Source organism: Corvus brachyrhynchos, unplaced genomic scaffold (assembly GCF_000691975.1).
Source record: "Corvus brachyrhynchos isolate BGI_N302 unplaced genomic scaffold, ASM69197v1 scaffold89, whole genome shotgun sequence".
NCBI lineage: Eukaryota > Metazoa > Chordata > Aves > Passeriformes > Corvidae > Corvus > Corvus brachyrhynchos.
Genome location: NW_008246063.1, coordinates 1,708,843 through 1,734,434, shown reverse-complemented (window position 1 = coordinate 1,734,434; position 25,592 = coordinate 1,708,843). Strand labels below are relative to the sequence as shown.

Here is a 25,592-nt window from a genome sequence, read left to right as displayed (position 1 = left end):
AAGTTGTAGACTGCAAGGAAGTCTCCCCTCAGTTTCCTCCAGGGTGAACAGACCAAGTTGCCTCAGCCTCTTCTTGTATGGCTTCCCCTCTGGAACAAAAATTATGTTTTGCCAGCACCAGAAATGTTGGCGTGGTTTGAGATATTCTCACTGGTTTGCAAGGCCATATCAAAGTGGGTCTTGCATCCTTTTCCAAGACCAAAAAAAATTTCATCTTGACATGAGCCAACCATTCTCTTACTCACATTTTCACTTAGTTTTCTGAAATAGTAAAAACAGTTTTCTTCTTCTGATCTGCAATTAACATGAAATTCAATTACTGGGATTTTCTTCCAATCGAATCGATTTTTTCCCCATTTTGTTGCTGGAATGTACAGTCACGTTGGTGAAAAAGGGCAACGTGCCAGAATATTACTCAGATAACCCTGACATGCTTAAATGGAAGACTTTTCATTTGTTCAATTAAAAGTACACATCAAAATCAGGATATTGTTTTCCTTTGATTTCATTATCTAAACTGATGGCTTATAAATGCATTTACTCATGGGATCATCAGTCTGTGATTATCAAGAGAATTGAATCATAGAATGGTTTGGGTTGGAAGTCACCCTAAAAACCATCTAGTTATGCCATACTCTGAAGAGGAAGCAGAAAACAGGTAGGTCAAGAATGGTCTCTGAAAAAAAATACTTGCTATTTCCTTGAATACTTCCAGGGATGCCCCATCTCTGGAACTGTTCAAGGTCAGGTTAGAAAGGGCTCTGAGTAACCTGGTCTAGTGCGTGGCATCCTTGCTGAGGGCAGGGGTCTTGGAATTAAATGATCTTTGAGGTCCCTTCCAACCCAAGCTTTTCTATGATTCTATTATTTTTATGATTTTATAGGTGCAAGTTCAAATTACAAAAACTTCAGATGACAAAAATCTTTCCAACTTAGACACAAAGGGAGGAAGTGCTCTAAGAGATCGGGGTGACAGAAGCTGGGATGCAGCACTGCCACTCAAAGAAAATTTAAAAAACCCAGAAAATAGTATTTTGTCCAAACCATCTGGTGAAGAAGCAGCCTACAGGTGTCATTGATTATGGATGTATGTTTGAGCTTTTAAGATAGACAACAGGAGATGTTCTAGAGCAAATTAAGAGAAAAAAGCTGATCATGGGTCAGCTCATGATGGAACAGATGTCTAAAATCTTAGTGGATTACCTGTGTTCTAAAAGTGTGTTTTCATAGATTATTTTGAGACCTTAAAGTCAGTCAGGGACATCTACACCCTAGAAACCTCCAGTTACGGAAAAAGTACCTTGCTCTGGGTGACAAGAAATCCTAATGACCTGTAGAATCCCCCAGACTTGCTAACAGGAACATCTAATCCCTGTTTAGGAACAAGCCCTGTTGCAGATTTCCAGTTACAAACAACTGAGCTTTACAAAGTCTTGGCTGTTTGAATGATGAATAGAGTAATAAAACCTTACACATCGTGGTAAAATGGCTAAAACAGAACAAAACAACAAAGCACATGCAAGGCTGTGATAGTCTGGTCCTTGTAAGGAAAATCACAGCTCACTTAGCCCTTGCAATTCTTTAAACAAGTCAATAACTCAGTGGAAATGAAAAAGAAACTCCAAACCAGTTGCTTTAATTCTTTTTCAGATTATAGAGGTCTGTGATGTTGTCACTCCTCAGGTGACTACAGAAAGTAACTACCATGGAGAGAGGTACAAAGCAATGCCAAATGCAAAAGCAGGTCAGGAGAAAGAAGATTAAAAAAAAAAAAGAAAACCAACCAAAACCCCAAAAATAAAAAGTAGGTCAGTTTTCATCCTGACAAAAGGTTAACAGCCAGCTTCCTCTAGGAATTTTGCTGGATGCCACATTGTTAAATATATTTACAAGTAATCCAGGAAGGTGAATCAGTGGTGGAGAGAGGCAAAAGAAAAAAAAAAGAAATCCCAAAAATAAGTAAAAAAAAATCTCAATCTGTCATCATGATAATCCTGCAAATTCCATGTTAACATGAAGGCTCTATTCAGGTGCAGAAGACTGTAACCTTTGGTGAGCTCCCTGGGGGCAGAAATCGGATACAGAACTATCAAAAAACCCAGGATCACTTGAACAGTCTCATCTGGAGGCTACAGAGGTGAAGTAGACACAGTTATTCCAGGACAAGGGGGTTACAGGTAGAGCCAAAATCTCCAGGCAAGCCTTGAGACTGGGGGATGGAAAAACCTGCCAGAAAAAATGGAACATGGAGCTGAGTCTGGCTGTCTGGTGAGAAGCAGAGTGTCTCCAAAACCTAGGGAGGGCCTGGCTAAACATTACCAGGTCTCAAAATACTCTAAGAGGTGCCCAAATCCAACATGCCTGAATTTGGGCAGCAGATCTTGGGCCTTGTGGGATGTGCCAGCTGGATGTTAATGCCAGATTGCATCCAGAGCAATGCCCATTGTGCAGGGCAGTGAGAGGACATTGTCTGGAATGGGTGGAATTATGAATAGCATAGACTTGGTACACACAAGATGTAGAAGTCAATGCCTGGGGAAAATCACTGGGCAGAACCAGACTGTATTTCTGTAGTCAGGCTTGTCAAGACTGGACAGAGCTGTTGCAATCATTAGAAAGTCCTGAGCACTTCCAGTAATACGACACAGAATGATGTTCAACACTGATTAATTCAAGTGTGAGAGAAGGAAATGAAAATGGCTCCGGCAGCTCCTGTGACTCCACATTTGGCACACAAGTCCAGCAGACAGATTCGAGCAGCCCAAGGAAAACCACTGCTTAATGCACTGGTGCCTTCCAGAACAGCAAACAAGGTATGAGGACACACAGTGAACCAGGCAATAAATAATACAAGGTTGGCAGTCTGGCACCACTTCCCAGCTCCAGCCTCGCTCAGGAGAGAGGATTAATTTATCCCTGTGCTAATGCAACACAGCCAGTGAGTGCCAGCACCTTGGTGGCTGACAGGAACAACGTCGCCGAGGCAGGTGGCACTTCAGTGGCACTCCTGACCCCGAATCTCAGACGAGAGAGTCCTGCCTCACCTCGTTTGAAGGTCACCAAGCATCAGAGAGCCTTCAGCACAAAGCCATCTGCTCAGCCATCCACTCGACTCAACCCACCACGGCGCGGGGCCGTCCCGACGCCTACAGGGAAAACCCACCTGGGAAACAAAGCACTGGTTCCTCACAGCTCCTCCAAAGCTATTGTGGCAGCCTGTTTGATGGCACACAACAATAGGTGTTCTAACTCCACAGGCATCAGGAGAAAAAGAATAGCAAGAGGTATTTGTATAATAGTCTTTAACCCAAACCCCACCGCCCACACAGAGTGCTGCAAAATTAATCAACACCAGTTTCAGGGGGAATGGAGGGATGGAGAAGAAGAAAAGAGAGCTCTGACTGAGCCAGATTTGAAGTATACACTGTTCCCCATGGTAAAACAACTGCATGGGTTTGGTGGGGATGTACTGGTGCCCTGGGGACATCAGAGCTGTAAAAACTCCTGATATGGCACTGTCCCCTGTTAGGAGATGATGGTGCTACTGTGATATTGGAGATACTCATCTTGCCCCTCAGCCTGCTCCAGACCTTCTCTGTGTTACACAGTCCTTCTGGACTGCCTTCTGCCTGCAGCAAGGATGGTGATCCCATGAGGTCTTCTCAGCCCTAGGAACACAGCAGGAAGGAATCCTAAAAATATTCTGTCTTCTTCCCATCCCCCAGCAAAGGTCCAGGGTAAAGACTGGGACAACAGGGAAGAACCACTGCACCCTGGGGTTTGGGGGATAGCATGGTACCTTGAGGGAGGGACAAGGACAGAAAAATGTTGAAAGATGATCTAGTATGGCAGGATCTGTTTGAGTGTGGCTGTAAATTACCTTGTGCTCCTGCAAAAACACCCAGGGGAGAGGAAAGCTGTGCATGACAGAAATGCTGTTCATGCTTTTCTTTGGAGGAGTTTGAAAGTCATTCAAAATGAGACACCAGTTCATTGACAGCATGGAAGTCAGCGGATCTATAGCATTTTGCCATAGCTGGGGATCTACCCTATAAGCAAATTAACCCACTCACCAAATTCCCGAAGTTTGTTTAGGGAAGACCACCTATATTTAAAATCTACTCTTTTACAAGAGACTCTCCTTGGGTCTCTCCTATGCGATGACTCAGAAGAAGCAATAATCTTCCTCCTGCAGTCCAAATAAAAGGAAGGAAGTTCCTCTAAATCATAATAGGTGAGCTGTTAAAAGTTGTGACACTCAGCAGCACCTGGAGTTGAATGGGAAGACGCAGGACTAAAAGACGCAGAGTCCTTAATCCTCAGATAGGGAGACAGGTGACTGGTGGAGAAATGCACAGCCAGTCCCTGTTTGCATTTAAAGCTCTTGATTCCCTGGCTCAGCAATTCTGCTGCGGCATTTATTTTTAATGCTTTAGTTTTGCAATTTGACTTTCTGGTGGCAACTCCTGAAGTCACCTTCCTTAACCCTTCACAGTGACATAAATTAGAAAGAACATCAGGGGAAACAACTGAGGGAACACGAATCAGCACCAACATGCAAAGGTGCAGGATTTCCTTTTATTTCCTTGAGACACACTCGGGATAGAAGGACCTAATCCCAAAAGTCCTTGCATCCCAATGCTGAGATTTATATTTACAAGCATGAGCTGAAATCAGGGAGGCAGAGAAGTCATGGGGTTTGCTCTTAATTTCCTTTCCCCCACCCCTCCATCCCCACTTTACATTGTTTGGATGCATGTAGAAAGGAAAAAAAAAAAGGGAGAAATCCCTTGTGTGGCAACTGCAATGCTCCAGAAAGTTTATTTTTAAGGGCTATTTTAAAGGATCCTGCCAAATACAGGGGGTGATGCTTACAGAGTGACTTTTGGGTCCTGGCTGCTGGCAGCACCCAGTAATCAAATCAGGCTGAAGGACTGAAGTTTGCAGCAGGGTGTTTATAAGGACTGTAAAAATGAGACTAAATATGAAATTCTGCTGAATCATTGCTGATCAAGACATCCTTCACTTTGCCTCTTTACTGGTCTCCTAGTCCCCACTGCCCCCACTCCATGCTAAAAATACCAAAAATAAAGAGACACTTCTGCTCTCACCTGAGTTTTATTGAAAAAGACACAAATCCCTGGAAACAACAATGAGGGAGACTCTCCAGGAGTAGCTGTGTGTTGTTTTGGGCAGTGGGGAGAGCACGAGTTGCTTTGTGCAAGCCCCTTCAGCTGCAGTGATGGGGTACAGGCACTTTCTTGTCTGAAACTGAACCACCAAGTTAATTCCATCCTTGTTAAACTGAAGTTTTCTGAAGGCACTTTGGTTTACCAGAAGCCTGGTTGGTAAAAATGAAAGAACTGCTGAAAAGACTCCATTCTGAAGGCAACAAAAGGCCCAATGTCCAGACCAGACCCACTTCTTAGGGCAGTCTGCTGCCTCCCTGGGGTCTGGGTTAAAGATGTGAAGAGAAAACTTCCTATCCTGTTACAACCCTCAGATTATTGTCCAGTACTGATTTTTTTTTCTGCTATGTAGCAATGAAGTTGCAATGAAAAGGGCAATCAAGAGAGTTCAAGGGTTTGGGATGACTGATTAAGGGATCAAGAGCACAAGCAGTGTTGTCCTCTATCCTCCCAGGAGGTTGCTGTGAGTTGGGGCTTGGTCCCTTCTCCCAAGTAGCGAGCAATGGACAAGAGGAAATGGCCTCCAGTTGCACCAGGGCAGGCTTAGGTTGAATATTAGGAAACATTTTTTCCCCAAAAGGGTTGCCAAGTCCTGGCACTGGCTGCCCAGGACAGTGGTGGAGACATCATCCCTGGGGGATTCAGAAGATGTGTAGATGTGGCCCTTGGGGACATGGTGTAGTGTTGAGTTTGGCAGTCAGATCAACGGTTTGACTTGATGATCTCAAAGGTCTTTTCCAGTCAAAACAATTCTATGATACTATAATTCCTCAAAATCACTGGATTTATGGCCAATTCCTAAAAATTGGTCAGGCAAAGAGACAGTAGCTGCTACCTTCAAACACTGGTCTTGCAGATGAAGTTGAGTTTTTTCCTACATGAGGAAATAGCAGCCTTTTTAAAGAGCCTGCAAGAGCTCTCAGTGCTGTATGAGATTTAAAGTTGCTCCTCCTCAACACTAACAGATACCTCACCACTTCCAGGAGAGAAAGGGGTCTGCCAAGAACCATGAGAAGGGCAAAATGAGCATAGACTCCTTTTGCAGCCAGCAATAAAGCATTGTTCAGAAAATCAGCACATGCTCATTGAAGTCTCCAGCACTCAGCTCTGAGCACTGAATCCCTTGTGCACATCTGTCTCAGGCCCACAACACCCAGAAACTCATCTTTTAATCCCTCAGCAGCACGTTGTCTGACATAGCTGACATTCACCTGCAAGCTTTCCTGCAGGTGTGTTTTGAAGGTACAAGCACAGAGCAGATCGTTTCCCCCCTGCCCTCACTCCTGCAGCCTCATCTTCACGTTGGAAGATTTTTCAGAGGGTAAGAATTTCTCTGTCTCTGACAGAGCAATCTGTGCTTTCAGAGACACAGGACGATGTTCAGCATCTCCCGATAAAGTCATGATATCATGGGTGAAACTTCATATCCCAGCAAGCCCCCCCTGTAGGGAAGATCTGCCTTCAGCTACAAATGATGATCAGTGTTTTCCTTGAGCTTCATCCAAGCTGAATGGATGACAGGGTGTTTTCTGAACAGGAGCACGTTCCTTCTGCCTGGCAATTCAAATACAGGGAGAAAAATTAGAAGCTAAATATGCCAGATCTTGTATTTGGATCTCTCATCCCAGCACAGTCTGAAGAGAACTGGGTACGGAAGTACAGAACAAGCAGCATTTTAATCCTGGCACAGCTCCTGACTCTTTACCAGGTCTTAAAGGCATTTACATTTCTATGGAGCTCCACTGGCAGAGAAACAATCCATAATGTCTCAGTTTCTCCAGCTGTGAAATGGGAATAGGAGCACGGTAAGAAATCTGTGGCAGCTTTTATTCCTTGTGGGAGAACTGACAAGGAAAGATGAAACTCAGGAACATTTGATCCAAAAAATCACCAGCTCCAAAGGTAGAGTTAAAAATAAGCAGATGTTTATTGCTGTAGGTAGAGCAGAGAATCATGGAATGGTTTTGGTTGTACAAGACCTTAAAGCTCATCCAGTTCCAAGCTCTTTCCATGGGCAGGGACACCTTCCACTATCCCAGGTTGCTCCAAGCCCCCTCCAATCTGGCCATGAATACTTCCAGGGATGGGGCAGCCACAAATTATTCAGGCAACATGTGCCAGGGCATCCCCACCCTTACAGGGAAGACATTTTTCCTAATGTCTAACATAAACCTGCTCTCTTTCAGTTTAAAGCCATGCAACAGTTTAAAACCTGGAGAGAATGAAGTCTTATACATTCCCAGGAACACTTAGAGTGATCCAGAAGAATCCTTTTAGTCCTGGCAGCTTACTAAAAGATGTTAAGAGTAAAATTACAAAAAACTGTCTGAACATGTTTTGACCTTTGATCTAAAATCCTACCACACATCCTTCAACAGCAATACCTTAGCCTTAAATTAGAAGAAATTGCAACTTTTGTTTTATATCAACAAGAGTCCACATTTTTCAAAAAATGCAGTTTTAATACCAACATGAGCAAACCACATCTGCATTCCAGTTGTTGCTGGACAAGAGAGATCTGAATTCTTCTGAAACATGACTCTGGTTTTATTCCTGCATCAAAATCACAGAATGGTTCGGGTTGGAAGGGACATTAAAGATCATCTTGTTCCAATCCCCTGCCATGGGCGGGACCCCTTCCACTATCCCAGGTTGCTCCAAGCCCTGTCCAACCTGGCCTTGAAGACTTCCAGGGATGGGGCAGCCACAGCTTCTCTGGGCACCCCCACTGATGGAACACAGGCACAGGGTCACCTAAGAGGACTTCTCTTCCAGAGACACCTATCTTTCTGATGGGTAAAATATCCTAATTATTTCCCCAAATAAATGACAAATGTGGTATGAACAGAGGAGCAAAGAATGAACTCCTGCCTGTGGTGACAATGGATGGAAGAGGAGGGAGAATGAGGCTGACTTGGGAGCTCACACAGGCAGGGAAATCGAGATGTTTTGTCTTTAGAGTGAAGCAAGATTAACACATGAACTTCTGGTAGCCCTCAGTGGTGCAGTCAAAGGAGATGGAGAGATAATGGGATCATGAGATCACAGGATAATTCAGGTTTGAAAAGGCCACAGGAGAGCTCAAGTCCAGCCACTCACTCACAGCAGAACCAACTCTGAGGTCAGATAAGGTTGCTCAGGGGTCTAGCTAAAAATTTGCACTGAAGGAAATATATTATAATACTAAAATTTGCAATTCTTCATAGTTTCTAGGTGAGTCTTAATAGTCTTTCTGCCTCAAGTGAGCTGTCTGAGAGCCTCAATACAGAGGAGAAGAGGTGACTTCAGTGCAGAGAAGGAAATGACAACCAGAGGAGACACTCTAGGTAGATAAATGGTGAACAGGGTGGTGAGGAAAGACAGTTCTGCAACATCCATCCACTTTCATAAAGGAGCAATTAAAAGTATTAAAGAATACCTGAATGAAATGAGCCTGCATAGTGCAGAGGGCATAAACTAATACTGCCTTTGTCATCAGCCTCTAAAATTTGACATTCATTGTTAACAATGTTAACAATGTGATTTTCAGTCTAATTTCTGCGAGGATGTGGGAGAATATTCCTGTCAAGGATAATTTATAAAAGACCAGGCACCTTTTGGTAAATAGGAGGGAATGGGAACTGGTCTTGCTGTGAAATGTGGATTTCATTATCCTTCTCAGTTATCTCTTCCCTTGTTACCTCTGTGGGGTCTTTATCCTTGGTTCATTTCCCTCTCTGCTGAGCTCTGATGAGGGAGGCCTGACTCAGTCTCCAGTGGGTTCTTGAGATGCTCCACGGCTTTGCCAACAGGAACTTTTATATTTCCATGACTTAAGACTCACCTGTGGTTACTTCACCCATCTTGACTGGGGAAAATTTTGATTTCCCTACCCCAAAAAAAAATTTTAAAAAGAAAGCACAGCACTCAATCCAGGAAGGTAAGAAGCCAAACCTGCTGGGGCAGCTCTTTCGAGCACTGCTAGAGGATCTCAGCTGGTTGATGGGCTATCGATGTCCATTGTTATTAATTAGCATCAGAGAACTAGAGAGTGAACTGCTCTAACCTAAGTGATGGGTGAGAGGGGTAATTCCCCTTTGGGGCAGAAAATCACAGCCACAAAAATTTCTCTACTGATGTTCGTACTCTCTGTGCTAACAGAAATAGGGGCAAGTAATTACCTTTGTTGAGACAATCATCATCTGGTGGCAAAAACTTAGGCAAAAGTGCAGTAAAAGGAGGATTTTAACAAAAGAAATATTAACACTTAAGCAGGAGGATTTGCAGAAGATAAACAGTATTTCACCACCAGCACTGGAGATGTCTCTCTTTCCAGCTCTCTGCCATATCAATGAACATTGACAGGTCATACACAAGACTTTAACTCAGCTCAGTTTCTGTGGATATAAATATGCAGATGTGTCTCGCTAAAAATCAGATTTTTAGCAAGTTATGTGTGTCTCAGCACTATTTTCTCCTTCTGCAGAGGAAATACTTCACTTTTAGTATGTTCTAAAGTCCATCCCTATTCAGCAAAGCCGTTAAGACACACATAAGGGATTCGCTGAATCCAGGCTTTCATTACTGCCTTCTTCATGCAAGCTCACTGAAGGAATAGTGCATGAAGGAAAGGGTTTAGGGCAGGACTCTCTGACACTAACAGTCTTTGGATAAGGCACTGGGAATGTAAGTGAGAAAAGGAAAATTATCTCTAGCCCACAGTGGAAACCTCTCCAATTTAGTTAAAAACACTTCACCACACATCGTTTACTCATAAGGTTACACCTGAGACATGAGAAATTGCCTAGGGCTAAAAAAGATTTGTGACATATTCCTGAAACCTCTCTGTCTTGCGAAGGGATATCCAAGGCTGTACACATATCCCTGGTGAAACTGATTACAAAAATGTACAAGCTGTAATCATTTCCATAAGGAGAAGAAGAAATACAGTTTTAGCCAGGCAAGAAGAAAAAGTTTGGGCTTTTGCATGTAGTCATAGCAAAAGTGATGTTTGAGCAGAAAGGAGATGATGAGAGAATCTTCACAATGTGTTACCCAGTGGTATTTCATCTCTTGCCTCTCTGTCAGGATGCAGTGGGATTACAGGACCGATGGATGTGTATTGACATATTAAACAGCACTTAATGAAGAGTAGGAAATACAGCATGTGATGTGCTTGCTATTTTAGTGGTAGAACCTGAGGGAATGGCCTGAAGCTGTGTCAGGGGAGGCTTAGGTTGGATATTAGGAAAAGATTCTTCCCCCAGAGGGAGGTTGGGCACTGGAACAGCTCCCCAGGGCAGTGGTCACAGCACCAAGCATGGCAGAGCTCAAGAAGTATTTGGGAAAAGCTCTCAGGGACATGGTGGGATTCTTGGGGGTGTACTGTGCAGGGCCAAGAGCTGGGCTCGATGAACCTTGTGGGTCCCTTCCACCTCAGGATATTCTGTGATCCTCACAGAACCCCTGAAACTAAAATGAATAAACATTTCAGTGCTGCCTGGCATGACAGTGGCAGTTTGAAAGCAACACGCTGAAGATGTGCAGATTGAATGTGAGTGGTTTTGGCATGAAGGGAAGTCCCTTATAGCAATTCAGGAGTGTTGGAGGCCACATGGGCACACAGAGGGAGGCACAGTTTAATCAAAATTCAATGGAAATGGCTACTGCAGGATTCCACTGGGATAGGCTGCTCTTAGTTCTCCAGAATTGCTGAGGCTTCTCCACATTTTCAAACAGGCCAGATTCTATTTTCACATACACCTCATTTTGCCCTCAGGCTTGCACAGCTTCCCACAAAATTTACCCTTCATTCACCTTACTCTTCCTCTTCCCTAAATGTTAGTGAGGACTAGAGGAAACTTTTGCGATCAATTCATAAATCAGTAGGGCTGCAGCTGTACAAGGACATGGGAGATGCCTGTTCTCAGGCACTGAAACTGCACTTCACTGCATGCACATCATTAAGTCCCCTTACCCTCTGAACAGGGTGGCTGCACCAAACTGCTTCTAGAAAATGTTACCTCTCAAATTGTGTCAATAACTGGGTAATAACTGGCTTATCTGGGTCAAAAGTGTGTCAGGATATGCTTAACAGTTACAAAGTGTAATGAGCAGGCTCTAGTGTCTTTGGTGAGTTTACTTGTGCAGAAATTATCTAGAAATTTTCCATCAGCACTTGTAAGCTCTGAAGTGGATCCATGGAGCTTTTTACACTTTTTTTCTGTTCAGCTCTCGTACACCAAAATCCTATATACAGTCTGCTGCTGCAGGAGCAAAGAACTAACAAATGGGAAATAATTGAGAAGAGAGCACTGGAGTGACTGAAAAGCCACGGAGACCAACTTGTGAAGAGGAGGATAACTGTTAGCATTTGAGGAGTTTAAAAGCCAAAGGGGAAGAAGAATTATTTGAAGGGTCCAGCAGAGTTTCACTAGGTGTAAAAAGCCAAGAATGAGAAAGGGATCTTTAGCAAGAACAGAGGGAAGCATTTCATCAACACCGAAGCCTGCTGGACCGTGAAATAGTCTCCTGAAATAAATGGTGGCAGTCCTGCAGCTCAGGTAATTTTAAATTAGACTGGGCAGGATACTGGAGCTGGTTCTTTAGGGAACAACTCAATACCAGTCCCAGGGATGGCCATGTCAACCTGGCAGGCAGCTCTGCAGCTCAGGATAATTAGGCTCCCCAACGCTGTCATGAGAAGGGTTTGACACTCACACAGATTGTTCACGGACGGTGCTTGTCATGATCTTGTGTTATTTATACATTACTCTGAGACAAAAAGCCTCTGTGAAGACACAGGCAGAGCCCTCATAAGTCAAAGCCCTGGACTATTGAAGTTGATGAAAGGTATAAAATAGCTTGCACTAAACCCTCTAAACCGCAACCATCGGTGAGAGATTTTTCCGAAAACACCCCTCAGCAAGAAATGATACGTAGTAATGAGGGAACAAGGAACATGTTTGAACTAACAAACACACTCTTCCAGGCTCTGTGGGGCTTTTTTTTGTTTTATTTTTATTGTGTTTCATTTTCTGTCTGCCTACAAAGGCTTGAGTGACAGGCGTGGAGGCTGGCATCTATCACTTCTCTTCAAAACAGATAGGGAACAAACATCAACACTTCTAATGACGACCCAGAGGGAACATCCTCTCCTAAAAATAAAAGCAGTTTCCTCACACCTGTTGCCACAACCTATCCATCCCTCCTTCTTTTGCCAAGGGATGCATCAGCTAAAATGCAGTCGCTGTGATGTGTTTTGCTTTCTTCAGGATATTACGGAATCACAGAGTGGTTTGGGTTGGAAGAGACCCTAAAGATCATCTTGTTCCAAGCCCTGTGCCATGGGAAGGGACACCTCCTGCTCTTCAAGGTAGGAGAACGCCCACTCTATGGAAGCAGAGGATAGGGATAGGAAACTACTGTGAGAGAGGAAAAGGGTTGGTGGACCATCTTGGGGGAGGTTTTCCTCATTCTCCTTTCTCATTACCTCTGGGGAAGCTGTCTGCATGGGGAGGATCACGGGAGACTTTCTGAATCAATACAGCATTTAGAATCTTTTTTTTATACATCTTTCCAGTAACCAGCTGAAATTCTGTGAAGTTCCCCATTCAGTGCTTATCCATTTCTTCTCAAACTTTTATCACCTCCCATTTTTCAGATGACCACAGGTGCAAATGAAAGGCACGGGATGGTAAATTACATATATTATATATATATTGGCTATGACAGAGCTTGTGCCAGCACTGAGCACTGACAATGCACATTACAGTTCAGCTCATGTATTTCTGATGGCACATTTTACAGTGCTATATATAAAGTTGTTATGGCATCTATTATTCACTGCCAATACAGTTCAAGTTAAAATAGGTTTTATATAACAGTTCAAAGCAATATTTTAAGAAATAACACTTGTGTCAAGGCTGCTGCGTCCTACCAGATTTTGACATTTCCAAGCAATAAAGATCTTTATCCAAAATGTAAGGTTTTGGCGAGACATCTCCCTTGCAGACGTCTCTGGTTTTAATCTGCAAGCAATAGCAAAAGGAGCACATTTAAATAAAATGAACAGCCAGGTGAACTTTTGACTTGGCTCTTATCTTTCTAGGTGGAAACTGTGAACATTGCAAAGTGCCTCGAGGGATTTCCTGACAGAGAACAATGTCCTATTAACCCGAACCTCTGAAGAGATTCTGGAGATGTGGAAAACGCACAAGTGGGAAAAAGTCATTGGAACATTAAGAAAATGTCTATTATGGGCACAACTTCATATCTGTTTTTCAGGGCACAAGATGGGAAGAGAACTTATTTCCTTATTTCTTCAGCAATAAAAAAGTTTTTATACCTGTTCTTGCAAAAAGGGCAAATTCAATGTCTCTTAAAAAAAAGCCCCATGACTGGTACCAGCACCATGAGCTTCTCCAAAGTTGTGTGTAATCAGAAGATGTGATGTTCTTTCAACACCTCCTGCGCTGCTCAAGATCTCCATGTTTCTGGTGCAGGATATGCAGCAACATGGAAATCCCAGTGAGACCAATCTGCTTGCACAAGACAAATTTTGCACAGCTCTATTCTTCATTCAGGTCCCCAAAGAACAAACGACAACAAATGCTATACATCAGTTTGGCAATAAATTTAGTTTATTAGTCATGTTTGACAGGAATAATGTGTCATGTTAACCTTCTTGGCTACTCACTGGTTATGAAAATATACTGGAAAAAATTGTTATGGTGACTGTGAGTTCAGGGAATCCCCTGTGTACCCACAACTTCTACTGAAAACAGGGAAGCTTTAATTTGCAAGATGAGTCCTTTCACAAGAAATATGCTCATGTGGGTCAACAAACAGAAAAACAAAACACAGTGAAAATTATTTAAAAGCACCATCTGCTTGTTCAAATACAGCTGGGGAGAGGAACAATGCTGTCCAAAAAAACTCATTTTCATTATATTTCTTTCAAAAGAGATGTTAAACAAAATGCCATCGGTCCTAAATGTTTTCCTCCTGAGGAGAAATGTTTAAGCTACATTTGAAATAATGTTTGTGGAATGCAGCCCTCCTTAGAGGATGAACGGGGATCTTGGAAAGCAAATCAAAATGGATAGAGGAGATGGGGAAAAAACAGGTAAAAAGAAAGTGCACACATTCTCAGGAAGCAAAAGCCTAAATAACATTAATTGCTTAAGCTGACTAAATCATTAATTGCATAAACTGAGCTATTCAGAGATAAAATCATGTCAGGCAGAAAGGTATCCAGGACCAAATCAATAGATACAAACCCTGCACAATACATGAATGTAGATTTTTTTTTTTTAAGTTATTTAGGACTGTGATTGGGTTCATTTCACCCCCCTCAATCACCCCACCATTGCCACACAGTCCTGTGCAAATTGGTGCAGAGACATCAGATTGTGGCACAGAAATGGGATTTAACCAGCAAAATAAAGATCTCTCCAAGGAGACACAACTGCACATCTTGACTTTCCAAAGCTGGTGTGCTTGAGGCTGCCTTGGGGGTTGTCATTCCCCACTGCCTAATGGGAAAATATTAAATGGGTTTTTTTTTTTTCTCTGGGGAGGACAGGGGCAATGCAAAGACAAAATAAAAAAGGCTCTGACTATATTTCAAACCAAAAGGATCACAAAATCACAGAACCACAGAATGGCTGAGGCACCACGGTGGGGTCATCTGGTCCAACATCCTTGCTCAAGCAGGGTCATCCCAGAGAACTTGGCACAAGATTCTACTCAGACAGTTGTTAAATATCTCCAGTGAGCTGGTGGTGTTGCTCACAAGATCATTTCAGAAATACATTTGCTACCATCCTTCTTGAACATCAAAGTGCAGGAACAGTCCAAAACATGCATTTTCTTTGCAACAAAGTTCCCTACAGTTTGTCCTGCTGGATGCACTGAGATCCCTCAAGTGTAGAATGACAATTCACAGACGAAGATACTCAGTGTGAGAATATTCTTTGACAGTTTCACCCCTAGTAATGGACACAAGTCCACAAAGCTCATTCATCTCTGCTCAGTGAACCATAACAGAAATTAGACAAACACTGACCTCGACCTGCTCCTGTAAAACTATCAGCATTTCTGACTTGGAGAGTTGAGTCATATGTGGGCACCACTGTTTGCAAACAGAGGGCCCAACCTCAAAGCGCCAGCCCCCAGCAGGAACTTTTGTCCCCTTTTTGCACTGTTAGCTCAATCACAATTCCTGCAGTACAGCAACCAAAATCTATCCTGATAAAATTAGCCCAATCCAATTAAAGGACAAAGTTTAGGCCTTAATTAAATGTTCTGATTATTCTGAAGTCCTCTTTTTTTGGTTCATCTTGAGTTTAGGTCTGTAAAAGCATACAAATTAGAAAGGTTTAATATGTTCTTGTTTTACCCATTTATCGCTTAAATTTACCTAACAAGAGTTTCCCAAAAGCATAAAAAGAAGTATGAAAAGAAAAATGTGGGATGCTTAACTTATTCAGGCCTCTTTTTGTTCCTTTTATTTCATATTTTTACAGTGCTTTTGAAAAAAATAAAAGGAATAAAAATAGTATGTCCTCTTTTAACTACATCAAGAGCATCCAAATACTTTAAAGTAGCAAAATATTGAATTATTTGAAAAGGTTAACAAGTTGTTTCCTTTTGTCTACCTATTATTCTCTCTACTGGTAAAGCTGAGTATTTTTTGCCTGTGACAAACTGAAGTTTCAAGTTTGAGTGCACTGAGAAAGTTGCTTTGCTGCAGAACCCAGCTCAATTAAACCATCTCACTACAGACTCAGCTGTGGAAGACTCTCTGGGAAGAACCCAACCATTAGCCCATGACCATTAATTAACTCTTGTAATTTTCATTACTAATCATCTGGCTTTCCAACTTTTCCTTCTGTCACTGATTCCCATGTTTAGAAACACTGGATAATCTGCCTGTCTTTCGTGATGCTGTACCGACAGCAATGCAAATCAGCATTTCCTTAATCACGTTGAGCAAGGCACAAGGCAAGGACTCTGCCTTTCCAGCTCACAAAACCATGGTGGGAGGAGGTTACTGACCTCAATCTGCTGAATGGCTTCTTCCCGCTGGCGGATGGCTTCCAGATCCTCCTCCGTGATTTCCGAGAGCAAGGCTTGGTCCTGGCCCTGGTTCTGCCACATGCCATCGCCTCCGTTAAAGATCTTCTCGTCGTCAGGCAGGTCAGAGAAGGGGGTCTTGGGGCTCTGCTAATTTGGGAGAATGGAAAGAAAGCAAAGGAAGTGTAAATGTTTTCTGGTTTCAAACAGCTTTAGTGTGGGAAAAGAAAATACTGATATAAGAGATGGAGTAAACAGTGGCAAAAAGATGGAGAGGAGAAAAGTAAATTGCATGAGAGGAAACATTTGAAGTCTCAAAGGAAATGTTGGGACTTGAAGTCAGATCTCCTGAGCTGCTTTGGGTCCCCTGCAACCAACTTCAATTTTCCACAGTTCTGACAGAACAAAACATTTATGTGCAGCTGAAAAATAACACATTTACCTTGTTTAATTTCCCTGCAAATTCTTCCTGAATTAGACACTTTCTCAGGCACACAGAAATCCTATTTATTTGTCTTGAAGACTTTATGACCCAACTTATAAGGTTCAAAATACAAAGGTTCCAGTCCTCTCCATTTATGACATAAACAGCACAGTTTATAAAAGGGGAAATCACTGCAGTGATGTGAGTGCAGAGTGATCAGCTCGAGCAACTCACAGGTTTGTGGTGTTCACTCTGTGGAGTTGACCTGGTTTTGCTGACACATCAGATCACAGTCACTGAACCACAGAATGGTTTGGGTTGAAAGGACCTCAAAGATCATCTCATTCCAACCCCCCTGCCATGGGCAGGGACACCTTCCACTATCCCAGGTTGCTCCAAGCCCTGTCCAGCCTGGCCTGGAACACTTCCAGGGATGTCCTTCTCTGGACAACCCATTCTAGCACCTCACCACCCTCTGAGGAAAGAAATTCTTCCTAATAGTTAATCTAAATATCTCCTCTTTCAGTTTAAAACCATTCCCCAATGTCCTATCTGCCTGTTTAATAAGTTTTTTCCCCTCTTTTTTAAAACTCCTTAACTTGTTTTATAAGCCCCAAGATACCATTTCCTACTATCTTGGGAGCTGCACTTATATTCATATCCAGATTTTAAAACCTTGTTCAAGAACCAGTTGTATCTACACAAAAAGTAGCAGAGGTTTAGCAAGGTCTTCTCCACCCAGCCTGTTTAGGTTCTGTGCCAGTTAGGTTCAGTCCTGACTGGACTTGGAGAATGAACTGACTCAGGGTTGGTTTGGAGACTGAGCTCAAGTTCTAACCTAAGAGGTGCTGATGAAGGCTCCAACCTTACAACTGCATGAGGGTTTCACTTCAAACAATGTTCATGGTCACCTAACTTGCTCTTGAGCTGAGCTTTGACTCCTAAATAAAAGTTAGAATAAAAAAGCAAACCATGATGCTCTGCAGTTGAAAGAAGAAATGGAGTGGCCACAGCACATCCTTGACCTAAATTTCCCCAAAGCCTCTGAAAGCTATAGGAGAGAACAAGAGCAAGTACTCAGGGGGGTGCTCAGTTCTCTGAGTCTGGGTTTACCTGAAGCACAAACACTGGGAGCTGTGCCTGAAAAATAAAAGCCTTTGCTGTCTCGCTGTGGCTACATCTTCAGAAATATAAATTTCCCCGAATTCCCACAGAGTGAACAGGAAAAGGAGCCATGGGACAGTTTAATGGAAGGGCACAGGACTGCAGAACTGGAAGGAGTGGGAGGACTTGAGTCTAGAAATGTTTGTTTAACTCTGTAACTCTTCTTTAGCTCTTTAAAAAGGATATAATTCCTGTATTTAGAAACAAAAGAATTTTTGTTTTTGCCTAAACTTAGACTTTGTGTTCGGAAATTATTTTTTTATTATTATTATTATTTTTATTATTATTATTACCATACCTAATTGGAGACAAGGAAAACAACACAACTTGGTGAAGGAAGTGGGGTGATGGAAGAAGTAGCAGGAAATGGGAAAATCAGCAACAGTCAAGTATCTTTCAAAATATGAACAGCAGATGAAAGTCTTTGACATTGATGTCTTATTTTTTTTCACCTTCTGCTTTCCAGGGATCTACTGAGAAAGGGTGTGTTACAGGAAGAAAACCATCATTTAAAATTAGGTTAAAGATTAATTTACACTTTAAAAGACATATTTTAATAGGATTAAGATACTCTGGGGGTGTTTTATTCACTAATTATCACGTGCCTTGGACACTAACTTCCCTGGTAGAGTGTTTCAGTGCCAAAAGAGTGTATTAATGGACTCAGGAAAATAAAGCCTTGGGGAATCCTAATGCTTCATTTAGTGACAGAGGTGTCCTCTCATCTTCACCAGTGGGTTAAGATGAGCAGAAGCAAACTGCACACGCCCAAGATTCTTGGAAGATCCCAAGAATCTGCCCTATGGAGACACAGGAAAAGTGTTCTAATAAAATTCGTGTACTCTGGTCACAGCAAGGACTCTGCACCAAGGACCTCCATGCCCATGAATGGACACTCAAAGCCATGCTTGTCCTGTGCAGGTCTGAATTTCAGTGGAAGACGACAAATGTGCAAGTGTTCAAATGTTTCCTGTTCTGATTTGGGAGCAGAGGGATAACAGGAGAGCCAGCAACCAGCTCTTCAAATTAGATTAATCCATGGAATAACACAGTTGTACCACAAATATGCTTTATCTTGGCCTGTGTCAACTTTATTTGTCATCCTCACTAGCTGGGCCTGGTATCTGTAAATAACACGTCCCCCCTGCAAATTACTCAGATAATGCATTGCAAGGGCTGCTGCTCAGTCATCTCTTAAAAAAAATCAGCTACTCATGTGTTTAAATAGGTAAAGGTCTAGACACAGATCGTTTTCTCTAAACAAAGTAGCAACCTAAGCTAATTTCAGAGCTGCTGAGGCAATTACGTGTGTTTGTATCCTTAACATCTGAAAAAATCCGACCACAGCTGCTGAATGAGTAAATCAGTAAAACAACAGGATGCAGGGGGGCTGATATTTCCTTCCAGACGTAAAAATGGCTCCATAATAATGTTAAATACAGTCACCATGACCTGCTATCAGAGTCTGTATGCTGTGCTAACAAATAAAAGTGATTTTGTGCTGTCGATGGCACGAGCCCCTCATTTCTGTGATAAAGTGAACAAATCTTAAATCTGAAACTGTGAAGAAATCTAATCACTTCTAATGCTTCTGATTGAAAGCTACATATAGCTTGGCTTATCAGTGTTCTTCATTCCCTTTTGAGCTATGTTCATTGCCATGTCTGACAAAACATTGTATTTATAGCAAGAAAAGATCAGATGGAGGGCACTCACTGAGCCTCCACAGATAAAGGTCCCTTTGACACTGCACTGGAAGGGGCCGTAACTCCCCGTACAGGCATTTCCACAATAAATTTGATTTAGTGCCAAATTTTATGCCCTGTGAATCTCTGTGTAATTTTCTGTTGGATTTCCTTCCATAAATTGTTAATTGGATGTGTTTGAAGTTGTTCTTTTGTTGAAATTTGCCTCTGGCAGATTTTTGTCAAGACATATCTATAACCTGAACTCTGCCAATGAAAAAAAAATTATAGCAGAGAAAAAGTTGAGTATATCTGATATGCTCAGTAGTTCTTTTAAGACTAAATCCCTAGGACTGAGGGTCATACCATTCTGTTGTTCATCATATCTGAAAAATTATGCTGAGACACAACATTTTTCCTGTTGGATAAAATCTTTTCACCAGGATAAAATCATTGCTGCTTACAACTACATATTTTTATCAGATTTATTCTACCAATGGGGAGATGCTATATGCAGCTGCTGATAGGGGAAAAAAAAAAAAAAAGGTTTTATCTGGATGGTGACAGCTTCTGTTAGTGCCTGTGCTTTATCAGCAGCAGAATCTTTGCCTCAGAAGTTTCATGTCTGAGACCCCTCCAAAAATAACCCCCTCCCAATTGGTGCTGCCTCACTCCCCATTTGTCTATCAGAAGGGACAGAATATCACGAGTTTGACAACTCATGTCACACAAAATCACCAAGCAAGGGGTGGAAATGACTTCTCTTCTAGCTCCCATATGGTCTTTATTCCACAGAGAAGCAGAAATCCAATGGGAACTCCAGCTAATGTAACACCAACCAGCTCATCAACCTCACAGCTCATCTCCAGAGAGCTGGGAGTCTCCTGTAGCAGTGAGAGTGTCCTGATACCTCCTAGTCCTGCAGCACTTTTTTACCTCACTGACTTTAATGATGACATTCCTGATTGCTGGTTACAAGACTGTTCCCTTTCCACAAATTCAGGGCATGAAATATTGACTGGAGATGGATGAAAAATGGTTTTTACTTCCAGTGAAATGTTTAGCAATTTCAAAGGAAAATTTCCTCTCCAATCTCCCCAAAACCTGAAGATACAGAGAAAAATTATACAACAGAGACAAATAGAGATACACACACTCCCTCCAGCTCAGGTTAGTAAAAGACAGATAATAAAGGTGAGAAATAAAATAAGCCTCTCACAGCCTTGCCAAAAAGAACTGTAAGAATTGATGTAAGTAACCAAGATTTATTGAAGCTGGGTTTACAGACTGGCCACCAGGTGAGTGACACCACAGGCACGGGAGAAGGAAGGGCTGAGGAAGACATTCACAACCTTCCACTTTCAACCTCAGCATAAAGACAGTTGAGAAGGGAACTTGATTAAGCCTGGAATGAAACATGAACCCATTTCTACACCATCTCCTTCCACTCCAAACTCCACCAGGACTTGTGTCCTGGGGAGGAGGGTTTCATTTCTGCGTGTGAAAGTTTGGGAAGAGGAAACAGGCACAACATCTCAGGATGGATGCGGCAGAGCTGTTGTCAGAGTGGGGAAGGGGAGCAAGAGGCTTGGAAAGGGATCTGGGGGTCCTGTTGACAGTAAGTTCAATTTGAGCCAGAAGTCCCTCACTTGGATTGAAAAACTAATTCTGGACAATAAGAAGGAGCACAAGTTCCCTTTTTTCTGACAACTACTCCATTCACATGCACATTTCACAGCCGGAGCATTGCTGGGCTGTAAGGCCCTGGAGATGCCTTCGATATGCACAGCACCATTCACAAATTCCTTGTTTCCTTGCAGTTTATACGAGCACAGGTAAAACCAGTCTCACTTGTCTGAGCTAATTTTGTACTACAGACTGCCGGCAGCTCCAAGGAAATCTTCTGCAACCATGAAAAGAGAGTATTTCAGAGCTTTTATATGACTCAGGGAGTAAACCAAGGAAGGTTGCTCTCTCTTCCCAATCTCCAGAAGTCTGCTGCACCTCTAGCAGTTATATGGCCAGCTCCAGCAGCAACCACCACACCTCCCACAGCTCCTGCATACTCTCACATCTCCTTGGGTAACATTTTGGCTCCGGCTTTCAAACAAAATGCAAATGCAGAGATGTTTATCTCTTGCTTTATAGTACATATAGACACATAAACAGCCAGGCAACACTTTATGAGGATCTCCTATTCTCAGTAGCATCCAGGCTCAGAGTTTCACATTTTATTGCATGTAGAATAATGAGGCTGGAGTGTCTGCATTAGAGATCAATAAAACACCGTGCATGGAGGGCCACAGTGCAGAGCACTGCTGGAGTTACTCTGCCTGACGCATTTTTAATCGCAGGTTGGCACCGCAAAGCTGCCTGGGACAAAAATGACACAGAGCAGCCAGTTTAGCCTGACTATCCCCAAAATACAGCCAGGTTAAGGCTGACAGATAAATTGGATTAGATGATCTCTCTCAAACCATCCTTCCAAAACAACTAACCTTGCAGGCTCAATGAGATTTAGAGCTGTACCATGCCAAGCAAAAGCCCAAAGCAATTACAGGTAGAAAGGCCTCTGGCAGGCACAGAACAAGCAGCCTGGGACTTCTAAATCTTTTAGAGGAGAGAAATAGTGATATTACAATTTTGCATTATCTTTCACACAGAAGATCACAGCAGTGATTGGTAATCCAAGCTCTGTTGTCTTAGGAGAGGAGCTTCCTACAACTGGGAAAGAAATGCATCACAAGAAATCACAAATTAACCATTCTCTGTTCTTCCTTTTCACTAAAAAAAAGGCCAAATGTAAAACTACCACAACAAGGACAACTTTCAAGTGAAATGTGTTGAATCCTTCCTGCATGCATCACTGACATGGGCAAATACAGCAATAGATTCCACATTTTCTTCAACTTATGCAAATTTGATTACTCTGCACCAATCTAGCATGAGACAAACCAGGATAGGGAAATTAGCATAAAGGGAAGGGTTGAAGTGCATTTTTATTTAAATTAACTAGAATCCTTCGTGTGTTTCTGTCCTCACTCTTGATCAAGGTGTTTGCTTTTGATTGAAAGGAATGTGAAATTGAGCAAGAAAACCACCCTCTCTCAGTTTCCTACTACAGAATCTGCAAGAAATTACTGATTTTAGGGAAAATGTATTAACAGAAACTATTTTGCTAGTTTGCTTTTCAGCATTTTTAAATTTACTCGTTCAGGTCTCTGCAGTCATAAGGACTGAGAAAATCTTTTCGGTTTCCTGGAACTGGAAGAGACTTAGCAGCAGAGTACCTAGTTCATACCTCCTACTGTTTTCTTCTTCTTTCGTTTGCCTTCAAGACTTTATTACTTCACCAAATTCATTCTAAGCAATCCTGACCTCATCACCCAGGGCTGCTTGAGTTCAGAGTTGATCTTACTGTACTCAGGGTGGGAGAATTAAATGACCTGTCTGTGGTAGATGAAGAAAAAGAAAATAAGCCAGGGGCCCGAGGTTTAGCTCTCTGATAACTGATGTGCTTTTAAGAAGCACAGCACATTTTCTCCCCTCAGTGAAGACCAAATTTAGGAGGAATGTCCTTCCTACCAGGCTTAGATGGTGGGGCTGACACTCGTATTTTGCTCATGGAGATCATCAGCTTCTAGGTCAAACTTCAGTTGATCATGAGGGCTACGTTTGCCATGTACTTTCACCCTGTCTGATTGAAGCAAGGAGCAGCTTGTTCTGTTCCTATTTCCAGTCCTTCTCCTTTTTTTTCCCCCCTCTTGATTTGGCAACTTTATCTACCATGTAAATAGACGGTCCCACGGCGATGTGAGTGAAGCAAAACAGCATCAGTGAAGAGAGGCACACATCTCCCCTCTCTGTAACCCAACATGCTCTGCTTTTCAAACCCATTTCACTGAATGACTTCAGCCTGACTGCACCCATCCTTCCCAGAGCCAACTGCCAGGGCTGCCACCACCTCCAGGTGGCATCTCCATACGCGAAGAGCAAGCAGATAAAACATTTCTTTAAGACTGTCTGGAAGGAGAGCATTCACTGGTGTTTTTATAGCATCACAACACATTCCTAAAGCTGCTCCTGCCCTTTCCTAGCTGTCTGTGCTATATCCTCAGCATCCTCTGTCTCCGCACATCTCTGCTGGCACCACATTTTGGCTGGCAGTGCTGTCTGAGAGCTGAGCTCTGCATTGTCCCTGGATCCTGATGCAAGACAGAGACTCCCTCACCGAGCAGCTGAAACCCCCAGCACTTGTGTAAATGGCCAATGCTTGAAAGAGCTCACAGACACATCAAGACTGTCTAGAAAGGATCGTGTTGTCTCTGCCTCCCAACATATGTGCTGCCCAGCTGGTGAGCAGGTTCCTGCTAGAAAGGCAAACAAGAGGAAGAATGAGTCACTGGCTCACCCATTAACACCCATCTAGTACCAAAAAAAATAAAATAAAATAAAATAGTGAGGAGTCCTTTTTTCCTGGGTTCACATGGAGTCAAGAACCAAATTCAGCTTGATTTCCTGCAGCAGAGACAACCCCAGCACGGGCACAGTGCCACTCTGGAGCTGTGGAAAAGTAGAAAGATGCTGGAAATAAAAAGTATGTCTCTATCTTTCAAAAAATAGACTGCTTTTGTATTTTGCATTTTGTTTTTGGACTGCTCAGCCACTTTTATTTTTAGAAACATGGTTGACTCCCACAAAACTTCATTGGCATCAATTTTTTAATCTCTCTTTGTTCCTGGCCTTTGGCAGGGTTTCAGTGGACTGCTCAGTGTCTGAGCAAATGTTCAGAGCCTGAGATTGAGAATCACTCTCATTTAGTGACTCTTTATAAAAAGTATCTGCCCATTTTACAGCCCTTCACTGCCAGGATGTTTCTGTTACTGCCCAAAAGCCTGATCCCAAATCAGGACAAAAATCAGAGGAATCTTGTCACCATCTGGAAGAGCCTCGTAGGGGTGGGTGGTCACTTGATGGGAATGGGGCTGGGGACTCAAGACAAGGTTAGAGTGGGGTCCCCCCTTTGTGGGAGAGAAGGATGAAAGTAGGAGAAGAGCTTTGAGCAGCAGGATGGGACAACACCTCATCATCCCACCATAACTTTTGGCACCATCGACAAAAGAATCTCATTGTGAATAATCATAGAACCAGAGTAAGGTTTGGGTTGAAAGGCACCTGAAAGACCATCTCATTCCAACCTCCCTGCCATGGGCAGGGACACCTTCCACTATCCCAGATTGCTCCAAGCCCTGTTCATCCTGGCCTTGGACACTTCCAGGGATGGGGCAGCCACAGCTTCTCTGGGCAACCTGTGCCAGGGCCTCACCACCCTCGTATTAAATAATTTATTTCTAATACCTTATCTAAATCTACCCTACTTCAGTCTGAAGTCATTTGCCCTTGTCCAGGCACTCCAGGCCCTTGTCCCAAGTCCCTCTCCAGCTCTCCTGGAGCCCCTTTAGGCACTGGAAGGGGCTCTAAGCTCTCCCTGGATCCTTCTCTTCTCCAGGTGAACACCCCCAGTTCTCCCAGCCTGTCTCCAGAGCAGAGGTACTCCACCTTCCTGAGCATCTTTGTGGCCTCCTCAGGACTCACTACAAATGATCCATGTCCCTATTACATTGGGGGGACAGAGAATTGATTTCCTATTACAATCTCCCCATGCTTCCAATCAAACTTTTTTTCCCCCTTTTCCTCCAAACATCAGATGGGACACAATCATCCAAGTGGCAATACTGGGATGAAATAAAGATGCTTGGAAATTAGAATTTGATTACAGTGTTGTCTTTTTTAAGTGCACAGTTATGGGAGAGCACTGCACAGCAGAGCCCAGTTAGACAGGAACTTTTACTATCAAAAGGTTCTGTAGCATTTGTTCCTAAAGATACATTCAGTGAAACAGAATGTATTCAACAAAATTGGCCAAATGGCTTCTGTCCCTCTAAGTGTTCCCACTAAAGCCCCAAAACATCAATGGGGACTTTCCCAGTGCCCACCTATCCACGCAGGAGGGGTTGATGGTTCTTTCTCCTGGCCAGTGATAATTCCCACCTAACTCAGCCTAATCTACCC

General features: G+C 42.8%; 1 protein-coding gene across 4 annotated transcripts in view; it reads right to left on the bottom strand.

Annotated features, from left to right (window-relative positions):
• The window catches only part of TSNARE1 (t-SNARE domain containing 1), a 447,763-nt gene that overhangs the window by 207,005 nt on the left and 215,166 nt on the right, over positions 1–25,592 (bottom strand). For 2 of the 4 annotated variants that reach the window (XM_017746684.1, XM_017746682.1), the window contains one exon: positions 16,230–16,397. In XM_017746684.1, coding sequence (XP_017602173.1) covers positions 16,230–16,397 — 168 coding nt within the window. The remainder of the gene's footprint in view (positions 1–16,229; positions 16,398–25,592) is intronic. The other 2 variants (XM_008643063.2, XM_017746683.1) reach the window with 1 other exon arrangement.